This window comes from Clinocottus analis, unplaced genomic scaffold (assembly GCF_023055335.1).
Source record: "Clinocottus analis isolate CAN_PGR_092001 unplaced genomic scaffold, fCliAna1.0.p SCAF_24, whole genome shotgun sequence".
Classification (NCBI taxonomy): Eukaryota; Metazoa; Chordata; class Actinopteri; order Perciformes; family Cottidae; genus Clinocottus; species Clinocottus analis.
The window spans coordinates 318,257-330,667 of NW_027175976.1; the positions used below are offsets into that span (position 1 = coordinate 318,257).

Here is a 12,411-nt window from a genome sequence, read left to right on the forward strand (position 1 = left end):
CCTGTGACCGAGTATTTATATATACTGAGCTTCTCTCAGACCTAAATGTGTGAAATAAAAACTAGACTTGTGTTCAGATTAATTTTAAATTTTTTTTACTGATATAAACAAATACAATTATAAAAAGTCAGTCTAAATGAGAATATCCCGTTATAATTTAAAAGTGATCACATCAAAAGTGCAAATGTGCTCAAGAACCATGTCACAATAAATAAGATGATTTACATCCTCACAGTTTAAACACACACACACACACGCGCGCACACACACACACACACACACACACACACACACACACACACACACACACACCTCGAGGCTCAGGTAGGTAAATATGTGCCACACAATAAAAACCACAAACGTGAAGGTTAGAAACCGCTCAGCACCGGTGGAGGAGAAGGTCAGCTGGAGGTCAGCTTGAGGTCACTTGTGAACAGATACAATCACTTCAAGTGCATTGATCTGCAACTGTTTTGGTATGAAATCAATCGATTAATAGAGAATCTGATCAGATCCATTGAGCGGGGGTCAAACCACCGGACTGCTTTCTCAGGGAAGGTTTCCCTTAAGTGTTATTTTAGAGAGTTATTTAAACCACTTTCCACTTTGGTCTGACTTTTCAAAATAAGAGTTTGGTTGCTGGGATCACAGCAGGGTGCAGGCTCCAGAGCGAGGGCCCCTGGCACCAGAGGGGAGGGGCCTCTGCTGGGCTCCGCCTCTGTCGGTCTCTGGCTTGCTGCTGCCAGCAGTCGCTGGCGTGGAGGGAGGCTCTTGGTGGCCGGCCGGCCCCTCCCCTCTGACGGCGGGCCCCTCATCGCTGACGGCGGGCCCCTCATCGCTGACGGCGGGCCCCTCATCGCTGACGGCGGGCTCCTCCCCTCTGACAGCGGGCTCCTCCCCTCTGACGGCGGGCTCCTCCCCTCTGACAGCGGGCTCCTCCCCTCTGACAGCGGGCTCCTCCCCTCTGACAGCGGGCTCCTCCCCTCTGACAGCGGGCCCCTCCGGGGTCTGGCCCCGGCGGCTGTTGGGCTTGGACCTGGTGAAGGACAGCCGTCTGAAGAGAGACAGCTGGAAGCACAACAGAGCGGTGGGAGTGATGTCATGCACTTGAAAGCTGTCGTCAGGCGTCTCGTACCTTTTTGTTGGAGTCTGATTGGCTCCTGGAGTTGCCGTCTGCCGTCCCATTGGCCGGTTTCTCTTCCTCTGAGGCGTCGCCGGTTTCGGCTCCTGCTGATTTGACACAGTGTAATTTTACAGGTTTTCTGTGATACATATACATTACTAAAACAAACGCACGTCACCTCTCTGCTCTCCGTCTTCTTCCAGCTCCTCAGCCTCCTGCGAAGAGCAGGAGTTTTATTTTAGTGTGAACAGGAAGTGAGAAAGAATATCAGACTTTTATTTGTCTCTGTCAACTCACGGCGCTCTGAGTCTCCTCGAAACTCTGCTCAGCTGACGTGTCTGCTTCCTCCTCCTCCTCTCCCTCCTCCTCCTCTTCCTCCTCCTCCTCCTCCTCCTCCTCCTCTTCCTCCTTCTCCTTCTCATCGTCCTCCTCCTTTTCGTCCTCCTCTTCCTCTTTGCTCCTTGTCAGAGTAAATCCTGCTGTCACCTGCTGAGGAGAGAGTGAATGACCTGTCAGAATACTCCAGCTGGACCATCAGAGCTGTGAGGGTAAAGGTAAGGCTGGCGGCCGCACTGAGGACGCTGAAGAGCAGCACGGGGTCCCTCCAGACTACAGCAAAGCATGATGGGGAAGGGATCACAGGAGGGATTACAAACACAAAGGCCAGAAGAAGAAAACGAGCCCCACCTGATCCCGAACCCTCCCGACCAATCAGATCGCTGCAGACATGGAGTCCTGGAGAGAAGCTGTCAATCATCTTTCTCCATTTCATGTCTTGTAAACTAAATATCGTTCAGCTTCTGACGTTAAACACAAACTATTAAACAGATAAATGATCCGCTTCCTACTAGTTTGTTCTGGAGCGAATTAGTTTGGTTTTAAAACAAACAAAAACAAAATAAACACAAATCATTTATTTCAAACACAGAAAAGATTAGAAACAAAAAGAAAGTCAACATGTAAATCTTATGATTAAAGTAGCGTATCATAGTATTTGTGTTTAAAGAGTCTTTAATACTAATAACATAAGTAATAAAACACTCTGAAGTGAAAACAAGTAAACAAAACCTTGAGAAGAAGAAGTGATAGAAAGAGAGAACATGAGCAGTGAAGGCACCACGAGGAGTTCAGGGACCAGGTTGCTCCATAGGAGAACCTGGCTCTGGTTCTTTGGATCAATGGATGTTCTGGGTTCTTGTTACTTCAGCTGGAGGTACTGCGGCAGAACGTCGCCCCAGAACTCCTCCGACTCGTCTGCTTGACCTTTGACCCCCGACCTCCGTTTACTTCCTGAGGTCACACGCTTCACCTGGGCTGACTTTTTCTTTTTGACAACCTCCTCCTCCTCTTCTTCTTCCTCTTCTTCTTCTTCTTTATCCTTCTCTTCCTCTTCCTCTTCTTCTTCTTCTTCTTCTTCTTCTTTATCCTTCTCTTCCTCTTCTTCTTCTTCTTCTTCTTCTTCATCCTCCTCCTCTTCATCCTCAGCCTCTTCCTCCTCTTCTTGTTCACCGTCTTTTTCCTCTTCCTCCTCATTATCCTCTTCTTCACTCTCTTCTGCCTCTTCCTCCTCATTATCCTCTTCTTCCTCATCCTTTTTTTCTTCTGCCTCTTCCTCACTGGTTTGATCCTCCCCCTCCTCCTCCTCTTCCTCCTCCTCCTCCTCTTCTTCTTCTTCCTCCTCCTCACTCTCTCTTTCCTCTTCCTCCTCCTCTTCCTCCTCACTCTCTGTTTCCTCTTCTTCCTCTGCTTCTTCCTGTTCATTTTCACTCTTTTCTTCCTCCTCTTCTTCACTTTCCTCCTCAGTGTCACCCTCTTCTTCCTCACTACTGTCCTCGTCTTCTCCCTCCGTCTCACTCTCTTCTCCTTCCTCAGATGACTTTAAGGACTCACTTTCAGCCTCCTCTTCCTCACCTTCCTCTTCATTTTCAGAATCTCCTCCTTTGCTCTCTGTCTCTTGACTCAACTCTTCCTCACTTTCCTCTTCCTCCTCCTCATCCTCCTCTACCTCCTCATCATCCCCTCTTGCATCCCCTCCTTTGCTCTTTTTTGAGTATGTTTCGTCTTCACTTGAACTTCCTGCCATGCCTCTTGCTTCCTCCTCCTCTTCCTCAGCACTGCTCTCGTCTTCCTCTTCGTCCCTGCTTTCCTCCTCGCCTTCATCAGTTTCTGACTCATCCTCTGGTTGAAGAGTGTTGGCGTCTTCTTCTTCTTCTGTTACTTTCTCGACACTGTGACTGACATCCTCCTCTTCCTCCTTCTCACTAACATCTGCACTCGTCCTCTGCCCTTCCCCTTCCTCTTCTTCATCCTCCTCCTCTTCCTCCTCCTGCTCCTGCTGCTGCTTTTCCCTTGCAGAGTCCTTCCTCTCCTCCTCGCTGTCGCTCCTCTCCTTCTCGTCGCGGCTCTCTGGTTTGACGTTGATGCTGACGGCGGATCTGTTGCTTAACTCTGCAGCGAGGGAGTCGGCCTCTTCGCTCGGCGGCTTCAGGACGCCGCGGCCGCTCCTGGACGCCACCGGCGAGCTCCTGGACGCTGCCTCGTGCATCACCAGCGCCCCCGCCGCGAGAGCGGCGGCTCCGGCGAGCGGGCCGAGCGTCGACGCCTTCTCCGCGGTGGACCGGGCCTCTTTTTTGTTTTTCTCGTTCTTAGATTTCTTGGAAACGTCAGATGTGTTTTTCACGAGGCGAGCGCGATCAGCTGGTGAGCGAACGGCTGCACTCTGCACGGCTACGGCTTTGCTTTTAGCCTGGGCAGCGTCTGGTGCGGGCTCCGAGCCTGAAGGAGTCTTCCTGGTTTCCGGCCGTGGTTCCGGCTCCGGCTTCAGCCGGCCTTTCCCGCGAGCCGGCCCGGGCCGCTGCCGGCACGCCGCCTTCCCGATGTCCCTCGCGCTGGGCCTGTCTCTCCCGGGCTTCCTTTGCAGCTCCTGCATGGCCACAGTCACGTTCTCTTTGTTGTGGTTGGTGGTCTTGCGTCTGTGCGGGCTGCCGGCGGCCAGAGAGCGAGCGCTGTGGCTCCTCGTCCGGCGAAGAGAGACCGCCTCGCTGCCCCGAGACGGGGACGTCGAGGAGAAGCTGCTCGGCTTCGGGAGCTTTGGCTCCTTTTCGGGGTTCTCTTTAGCGGCCTTACCGTGCTCACCCTTCCTCTATCCCCGGCACCAGGAAGCAAGAAGAGGTGGAAGAGAAGCGTTAGAGAGGAAGAACATGCAGAAGAACACAGGAGACTGAAGGGAAGCGGGACATATAGGAAGGAACCATGGAAAAGTAATCAGTAAAGGGAAAGTGTGTTACTACAGTAGACGGAGCAAAGTGATGCACACTCGTCAAGTAAACGCTACATTTAGATTATTTCCACCTTTCCGTTACCTATCTTCACTTTAATGTCGCCTCCATCGGCCATCTTTGCGAGTTATTGTGAACGTTGAAATATCCAAACTATCCATTTATGTTGTGAGGTTGTCTTGAATTTTTTCTTTCAATAGATAAGAACAGAGGAGGTTTCCTCCAGCAACAGGGACATCCAGAGGAGCTGTGTAGTGTCTGAACTGGGTACTCTGTAGCGGTGTATGGATACATTGTAACCACCAGGTGATGGGGAGGTCACATGACCTGAGGATGAGGAGGATGGAGCTAAAGGGAGTGAGTTACCTTGTGAACTGGAGACAGAGTGAGAGTTTGATCAGCGGGGTCCATCTTCATCACATGTGTCTGTGAGGAAGAGGAGAAGCAAAGTAAGCGGCGGCATCCAGGAAGCTCTTGGATGCCATGCGGTGCCTTCACTGACTCTCACCATGTTCAGGAAGTCGGAGGTGTCTCCCAGGCTTCTGACGCTGTCGGCGTCCGTCATGCTCTCCACGGCGCCGTCTGCCTCGCCCGCTGGCCGCTCTGGAAACACACGAGGTCAGTTAGTCCAACACAACTCCTGCAATCGCCTTTTCTCTCTGGTTTTATTTTGAGATAGCTGTAAATCATCACCATAAGGATTATAAAACAACAAGAGTTAAACGAGATGAATAGATGCGTGCACGTGGGAATTATTTAGAGGAAGCAGAGAAAAGATCAGAGAAAAAAAGGATTCTTTTACACATTTGAACTCCATTTTGACTTGAAATTAAAATGTCGGTCTGATCCTGGAAACATGAAGAGGAAGAGGAGGAGGAGGTGAGGTAGGTACCCTGGTGGATGGACCCTGCGTTCCTGTGTCGGTGCGTGCCGGTGAGCACCTGTCTGTGGCTCCGCCCAGGAGAAAGCGGTCCGGACGGGACGGTCCAGCTGGAAACCGGCGGTGGCTGGAGGTATCCGGGGGTCATGGCGGGCAGCGTCCGGAACACGGCGCCGAACTGGTCTGGAGATCTCTCCTGAGGGGAAAGGTGAGGGGTGTGTTGTTTAGGAGGGTCGGCGTGCGGACGGATCCGGCTCGGGGCTCGCTGCACCCACCCTCTCCCTCCGGCGGACCCGAGCAGAGAGGCTCCTCTGCGGGCCGGAGCGGTCCGCCGGCGGCTCCTCGTACGGCCTCTCCAGCCAGTCCTCCGTCACGTCGTCCTCCTCCAGCGTCACGGCGTCGCCGCTTGGGTCCCTCGGCCGAGCCAACACCGCCATGTGGCAGCCGCCGCACGAAGCCTGAGAGAAGAGGTCGCGGTGTTCATGCATCACCGGAAAACACACATCACAATATGATTTGAACAAAGGCTCATTCCCATTACGACCAGTACTGCATGTTGTGTGGAAGACGTACGGCCTGGACGTCGTACTGGAGGAAGCGTGGACACAGCGTGGGTCTGAACTGGTTGGTGAAGTTCTCTTCTCCCAGGCCAAGTTTCCCGTGTCGGCCGTCTCCAAACGTGTAGAGCAGACCGCCGTCTGGCGGCGAGAACACACAACATCTCTCAGCTACCTCCAACCGGAGAGAGGGCGATCAAATGAGAGACGGAGAATCAAAGCAGCACCTGTGATGACGGCCGTCTGGTTCTCCCCGCACGTCACATGACACACTCGGCCCTTCCTGAAGTGGTCCACAGCCCGCGGGAGCCGCGACTCGAAGGAGAACGTCCCGTGACCGAGCTGTCCGAACTGACCGAGGCCGAACGTGAACACGTCGTCCTCTGAGGGCCGGACAGAGTACAGCTGTAATGCCACCACCTCTGAGCTTTATGTTTTATGTCTGAGCTTTAACGTCTACATATGCTGAAGTTATTGTGTTTCATCATTTAAATCACATTTTTATTTTCCACTTAGATCAAACAATATCCCAATTCTCAGATAAATACATTTAAAAAAAAATCAAGAAAAACCTTTACAAGGTAACTTATGTACAGAATAAATATTACTCATATAAATAAATACACATAATAGATAAATGTGCATGAATAAAAGTATTTCTTGAAGTGGTTTTCTGCATATCTGCAAGATTAAATAAATATATTGTTAAAGCACATTTACTTGAAGACATCTTTAAAACATGCACATTAAACAGTCAACATTAATATTATATAAATGTCTGACAAAAGGAAAGTTGACATCTGCAGGAACTGAAGTTGTAATATAATTAAAAGTGAACAGATTAAAAACTTTAAAAAAGGTAGAAATGGACCTCAGATGGATGTGATGGACCACTCCATCCTGGTGAAACCCACTCGTAGTGCTCAGCCATATTTGTAGTTCGTTCCCTGCAGATTCTACCTGTGAGAGCCACCGTGTGTCCGCCTCCACAGGCCACCTGCGTCACCGGCTGCTTGAGGCTCTTCACCAGCTGGGGCTCGCGGTGGCGGGGCAGCTGCTCGGTGCCCAGGCCCAGCTTCCCGCTGTCGCGCTCGCCAAACGTGTACAGAGCGCCGTCCACTGGGACAAAAGCACAACGTGAGGCTCGTTCAGGGGGAGCGGGAACTTCAGCATCAAACACATCGTTTAGCATCTCTGTTTCCAGACGACGTCATCCTTAAACAATGACCTCACCCGTGACGAAGGCGGAGTGGTAATACCCGCAGGACACCCAGCCCACCGGGCGGCCCACGCTGACCTCCTGCGGCGCCGAGGCGTGGCTCTCCTTCCCCAAACCGATCTGCCCCTCCGTGTTGTCGCCCCACATGAACAGTGTCCCGCTCGCTGCACACAACAAGCTCAACTCAGCTTCCTCTTCTGGGAAATGTGCTACTAAAGACAGGTTTAAGATGATTATATAGCTTATTATTAGAAGATTTGAATGAAAAGATAAGAATAAAAAAGATATATATTAATTTAAAAACAAATCAAATAAAACAAATATTAATTCAATAACTTTTTAATAAATTAAATAATATAAATTAAATGGAATTTTCCACTAATGTTTTTAAAAAAAAACAATAAAGTTTGTTTTTTTAATTAAAATTGTATTTTATTTTTAATGATCAAAAATGTAATTTATTGACCCCAAAAGTTTAGTTTTAATCTAAATTGTAATACAAATCATTAAAAGTCATATTTACTCTTCAAATTCTAACAAGTTAAAACAATTCAATTTCACAAATATAATTTGGATATTAATTTTGAATAAGCATCTGCTCTGATATGAGCGGCCGTGCGGCGTCACCTGTGAGAGCGGCGGAGGTGTTGGATCCGGCAGCGAGCATTTTGATTGGTCCACGTGAGTCGAAGAAGGCGATCCTCTGGAAGGACGTCCGCTCCTCGCAGTGGCCGAGCCCCAGCTGGCCCTCGCTGTTCCCGCCTGAGGCCAACACGTTGCCCTGAGCTGCAACGAGCACGGCAACACACCTTCACATCTTTCATTGTCTCCAGCATAAGAGTTTAAACTCACGCTCACCTGTGTGGATCAGAGTGTGGTTCCTCCCACACGCCACAAACTGGACTTTCTCAGATTTAAGAGCTGAAATGACACAAAAACAATAAGAACTTTTGCACAAATATACATGTGTTACTGAGTCTGTTGTGTTGGTTTTGTCCCTGGCTGTGTGGAGCTTAGTGTTGCTGTTGATGGATTTAAACTTAAGCCCTGGGAAATAATGTGTTATCATTTTGATCTGTTTAATAGTTTACAAGGATAAGAACGAACAAAAAAATAAAATGTGAGGTTGTTTTATAAAATCCTCTCTTGATGAATATGTTTGACACAAAACCAGAGTGTGTTTTCTGGAAATAAAAAGATGACTGTGTTATGCTACCAGTCATGCACAGAACCAGTTGTCTCTCCGCCTCTCTAGATTAGTCAGATTATGGACCTTGCAGATTGGGATTATGATGGGATGCTTTCTCCTGCTGCACCTCTAATGCCACGTAGCACAACGGCTCTTTACTCCCTCCGAGGAGGCTGAAGGCAGCACAGACACACAACAGCGTTAAGGCTGACCTTTGACACAGGTGGGCTTGTTCACGGTCAGTTTGGATCCCAGGCCGAGCTGGCCCCAGTTGTTGCTGCCGAACATGAAGAGTTTCCCATTTTCTGTGCAGAAGAAGACAGATTGATCGGTTGTTGTATCTTAAATCTGCTTGAGGACAAACTGCATTGATTGAGCATCTAGCGATGCAGAAATATGTTTCTTTGAATGTATTTCATGGTCAACAAATTAAAAGCTTCTGTCCTCCTCATCCCTCCTCATCAGCCACCTACCGGTTATCAAGGCGGTGTGCTCGTCCCCACAGGAGATCTTCAAGGGGACGTCGTTTTTAAGCCAGAATTTACTCGGGACGTTGTCTGCAAATTTACTCTTTCCAAAAGTGAAAACTGCCCCCGATTCTGACAGAGGAAAGAAAACAATTCACAGTACATATTTTAACTGAATAAGCAGTACGAGAGGTCGACTTCAGTTCAGGGAAAATACTTCTTTAAGGGTATTTAAGTGTCTATTAAACTCCAGCAGCTTTACTCTCCATCAACTCTGAGAATATGTCTTATTGTTCCACCGCAAACTTTTATTCTTGTGATGTTCTGCCCTTCAAACACTTAAAGTATTCAGTATCCTGCACTAAAGTATTCAGTATTCTGCACTAAAGTATTCAGTATTCTGCACTAAAGTATCACAGTAAATAAACTTCTTCAGCAGCAACATGTTATATATCATGTTCTTTTACCTTGAATATTGTTGCATGTATGTTTCTTATTGTAATAATGTTGCATATTTAAAGTGTATATTGTGATGCTAGTTTCTTTGTACTTTTACTTCATGACACTGTGGTATTGCTACATGTACTTTAGGAGCAGATCAGAGTACATCTTTCACCTCTCGGACCGAAATACTGCAGTAATACATCACGTTCATAGTATAACTACAAAGTAGCATTCAATATTACAGTGTGGCTAAATAAGTCAAGCCAAACCAAGCATGTCCTTCCGCTTCCGCTCAGTAAACATCTATCAAAAAGAGTAGCGTCAGTGACGAGCTGCATGCTGGGAGCGCAGAGCAGTTATTAACATTAAAAACAGAGTTATGAGCCTCGCTGTTACCTGGTATCTCGTCCTCGGACCCTCCGGCCATCTCTGCAGGACGCTAATCCGCTTTTCTCCTCTTGTTTGCGACTCTGACAACCCGGAAGTAAACACAACTTCTCCTAGGTGACGAGCACGTGCCCTTAAAGGGACAGTGCGCCTGTTTGGTCGCTGAGTACAGAAACGGATGTATATTTATTTATTTTAAATATGTGTTGGTTTAGATGCAGACATACTATTGTATAATAATAACTATTAGAATAAATAATAGTATTTTAATTAAATTACATAATTATATATTTTCAAAGCCTTATTTATCCATTGGTGGTTAAATGTTATACTCACAAATACAAATCATATCTTAGAAATTGTGCACCCTTATACATGAACTTGTGTACTGTATGCACTACATATTTGAACCTTTATATTTCCCAAATATAAAAATATAATTCCTGATTCATTTTTGAACAAATTCATTCTGTTGTTACTTTGAAGCTTTATTAATTTACTGGTTGTACTGTTACATCATGCAGTTACTGCCATATACTGTTATAAAAAGTGTATTTTTACACATTCACTTTAATGTTTTGCAGCTGTGAGTTGCTCCTCTACTGTCTTTATGCACGACACACTACATATTATACGCTACACACGTTAGAGCTTCTATTCATATCCAGGTATCAGATTATGACACAAACATTCAAAAACACCGATGTTGCAGACATCTGCTGAGGCACACATAAACGAAAGAGAGGAATGATGATGCATTTTGAGAAACGCAGGACACTTGGAAGGGTTCCAGCTCGTTTGGTGTGTTTCTACTGCGTAGAGAGCGTGCAGTAGATCCCCCAGTGGTCGCTGGTGTAGCAGCCGCACTTCAGCTTCTCCAGCCCGATCAGGGCCATGCTGTCGGGCTCCAGCTGTGGGACTCCGTCTCCGGCAGCGCGCCGCAGGTAGAGCCGGTCAAAGCGGAAGCGACTGTTGTAGCGGTGGTCGTTGTTGGTGTTGACGTGCGTGTCCCATGTATAGCGGCAATGCTCCGGCTCGCCCAGCTGCTCCCAAACGTCACTGACGCAGCCGGGGAGGCCCACCTTGCCGACCTGGGGAGAGAGACCAACGCCGTTTTGTTTACGTTCTAATGGCTTCATCAGAAAGAAATATAAGAAGAGGAGGGACACAAACAAACCTCAGCATCCCTCAGGTTGGTGTCTCCTCCAAACAGGGCGGTGACGTCGTCGGGCACCTCCGCCATCTTCTTCATTACCAGTCTTAGCTGTCTCATTCGCTCCCCTGCGTTGGCCTTACAGCTCTCAAAGTGGGACGTCATGAGACAAAACTTCTGGCCTTTGAACAGCACCTGATTTTGAAGGCGAGACATCTTTAGGTCAATGCACCGGGTGAAGCTGAAATGAATCGTTCTGTGCACGAGGGGTGGGTGCAGTGCTACGAGAGTACCAGTGGCCAGTTTGATTGATGTTTTTTTTTTACATCTTCGACCAGCGCTGTGTCGTGAATGTTGTCCTGTGTGTCGTGCAGCCGCTGTGTGACAGGAAGTCCAGACGTTTGATTTAAACGCAGACGGCGCATTTAGAATTCCTACAAACTTCCTACCAATCTGGCTGACCCGCGACCTCTGCTGACCTCACCAGACAACAACACAGCACCATCTAGTGGACTGGAAAAGCTATTGATTTTATTATTCTAGGACTAACAAGTTTATAATGGATATAATAAAAAAGGTCAAGCTTCCATGTATCGATACATCGACACGCAAAATATTGTGATACTTTTTTAACCCCACCCCGACTGTGCACCGACCTGAGCCACGAGCAGGTTCCTCATCATGCTGGTGGTTGGATAGGCGACGATCTCGCTATCCAGCAGTGTGATTCGAGACTTCTTCAGCATCATCCCGATGAAGTAATCCTCCTTACCACCTAAACAGGGAAGGTGTATACAATGTGCAGTGCGTTATTGTCTGACTATCACCGTTTGTACTGAAGTAAAAATGCACGCTGCACATGATCAAATTGAACATGTTGTGACTGACCGTAGGGAGAAAAAAAGAAACATTTTGAGAAACAACACTCATGAGAGGCCAGGGGATGACTTCCTGGCTTTGTACCTTCGATGAACGTGTAGTTGTCCGCCAGGTGTTTCTTCACAAAGAGGGTGTACGGTTGGATGAGCTCCTGCAGCAGCACCACGTCAGGCGAGTGTCTGTGTGGAGGCGCAATAAAGAAGGAGGAGACTGAACTGTTTTATACAGCAGAGTACAAGTTTGAGCATGAACCTGCAAATCCCCATGATCTCATGGAACATCAGCTGTTCTGGTATCTCAGCACACTTTGAGCAAGGCTACATCGAAAAGGCGTCTGTTATCTGTGTTAAGCGCTCCTTTAAAGCACATCAAGTCATGCCAGTGGTCTTACGAAATCAAGTAGGAGCAGAGGCCTCTTGCTCTCTCTGGCTGCTCCTCTTCATCGAGTCCATCCACATTCCAGGAGATCAGGGACAGTTTGTTGTCGTCTTCTTCTTCTGGGTGATGCTCTGTGCCATCGCTGCAGACGGCAGGTCTGTCCCCGGCCTTGTTACTGCTGAAGAATGTTCACATTAAACAACAGAGAATTGCACAATTGAGATGTAGAGCATGGAGGACAGTGGTAATACCTGCTCCCTGTAGTTCTGTTGCCGGTGGTGCAGCTGGTCTTTCTTCCTGTGCCACAAACGTCCTCCATGTCAGAGTCCGTTATGAGCTCTTTGAAAGACTCATCCAAGGTGGGGTTTACCCAGGATTAAACCTGTGAAGCACAGACGAGCCATATCGCGACTCGCGTAAAACAATAGCGCTTCACTTCCGCTTCACGCGGAACCTT

The 12,411-nt window shown here is 48.0% G+C and overlaps 2 protein-coding genes across 4 annotated transcripts; both read right to left on the reverse strand.

Annotated features, from left to right (window-relative positions):
- Positions 1-2,070: 2,070 nt before the first annotated feature.
- Positions 2,071-9,640, reverse strand: rpgrb (retinitis pigmentosa GTPase regulator b). Of its 2 annotated transcripts, none has more exons than XM_068590786.1 (14): positions 9,554-9,640; positions 8,720-8,845; positions 8,459-8,551; positions 7,916-7,978; positions 7,685-7,843; positions 7,072-7,221; positions 6,799-6,957; positions 6,066-6,221; positions 5,855-5,979; positions 5,557-5,739; positions 5,294-5,477; positions 4,910-5,004; positions 4,768-4,827; positions 2,071-4,265 (listed from the first exon to the last, which is right to left on the reverse strand). In XM_068590786.1, exons 1-14 carry the CDS (start codon positions 9,582-9,584, stop codon positions 2,322-2,324), a joined length of 3,528 nt encoding a protein of 1,175 aa, XP_068446887.1. In that variant the 5' UTR covers positions 9,585-9,640; the 3' UTR covers positions 2,071-2,321. The 2 variants fall into 2 exon arrangements, with proteins under 2 accessions (XP_068446887.1, XP_068446886.1); XM_068590785.1 differs by having other exon boundaries at positions 7,072-7,269.
- A 381-nt stretch (positions 9,641-10,021) lies between these two features.
- LOC137794174 (tyrosyl-DNA phosphodiesterase 2-like) lies at positions 10,022-12,397 on the reverse strand. 2 transcript variants are annotated; one of them, XM_068590851.1, is made up of 6 exons: positions 12,206-12,397; positions 11,968-12,129; positions 11,661-11,755; positions 11,354-11,472; positions 10,722-10,892; positions 10,022-10,635 (listed from the first exon to the last, which is right to left on the reverse strand). In XM_068590851.1, exons 1-6 carry the CDS (start codon positions 12,271-12,273, stop codon positions 10,354-10,356), a joined length of 897 nt encoding a protein of 298 aa, XP_068446952.1. In that variant the 5' UTR covers positions 12,274-12,397; the 3' UTR covers positions 10,022-10,353. The 2 variants fall into 2 exon arrangements, with proteins under 2 accessions (XP_068446952.1, XP_068446951.1); XM_068590850.1 differs by having other exon boundaries at positions 11,968-12,132.
- Between the last annotated feature and the right edge of the window lie 14 nt (positions 12,398-12,411).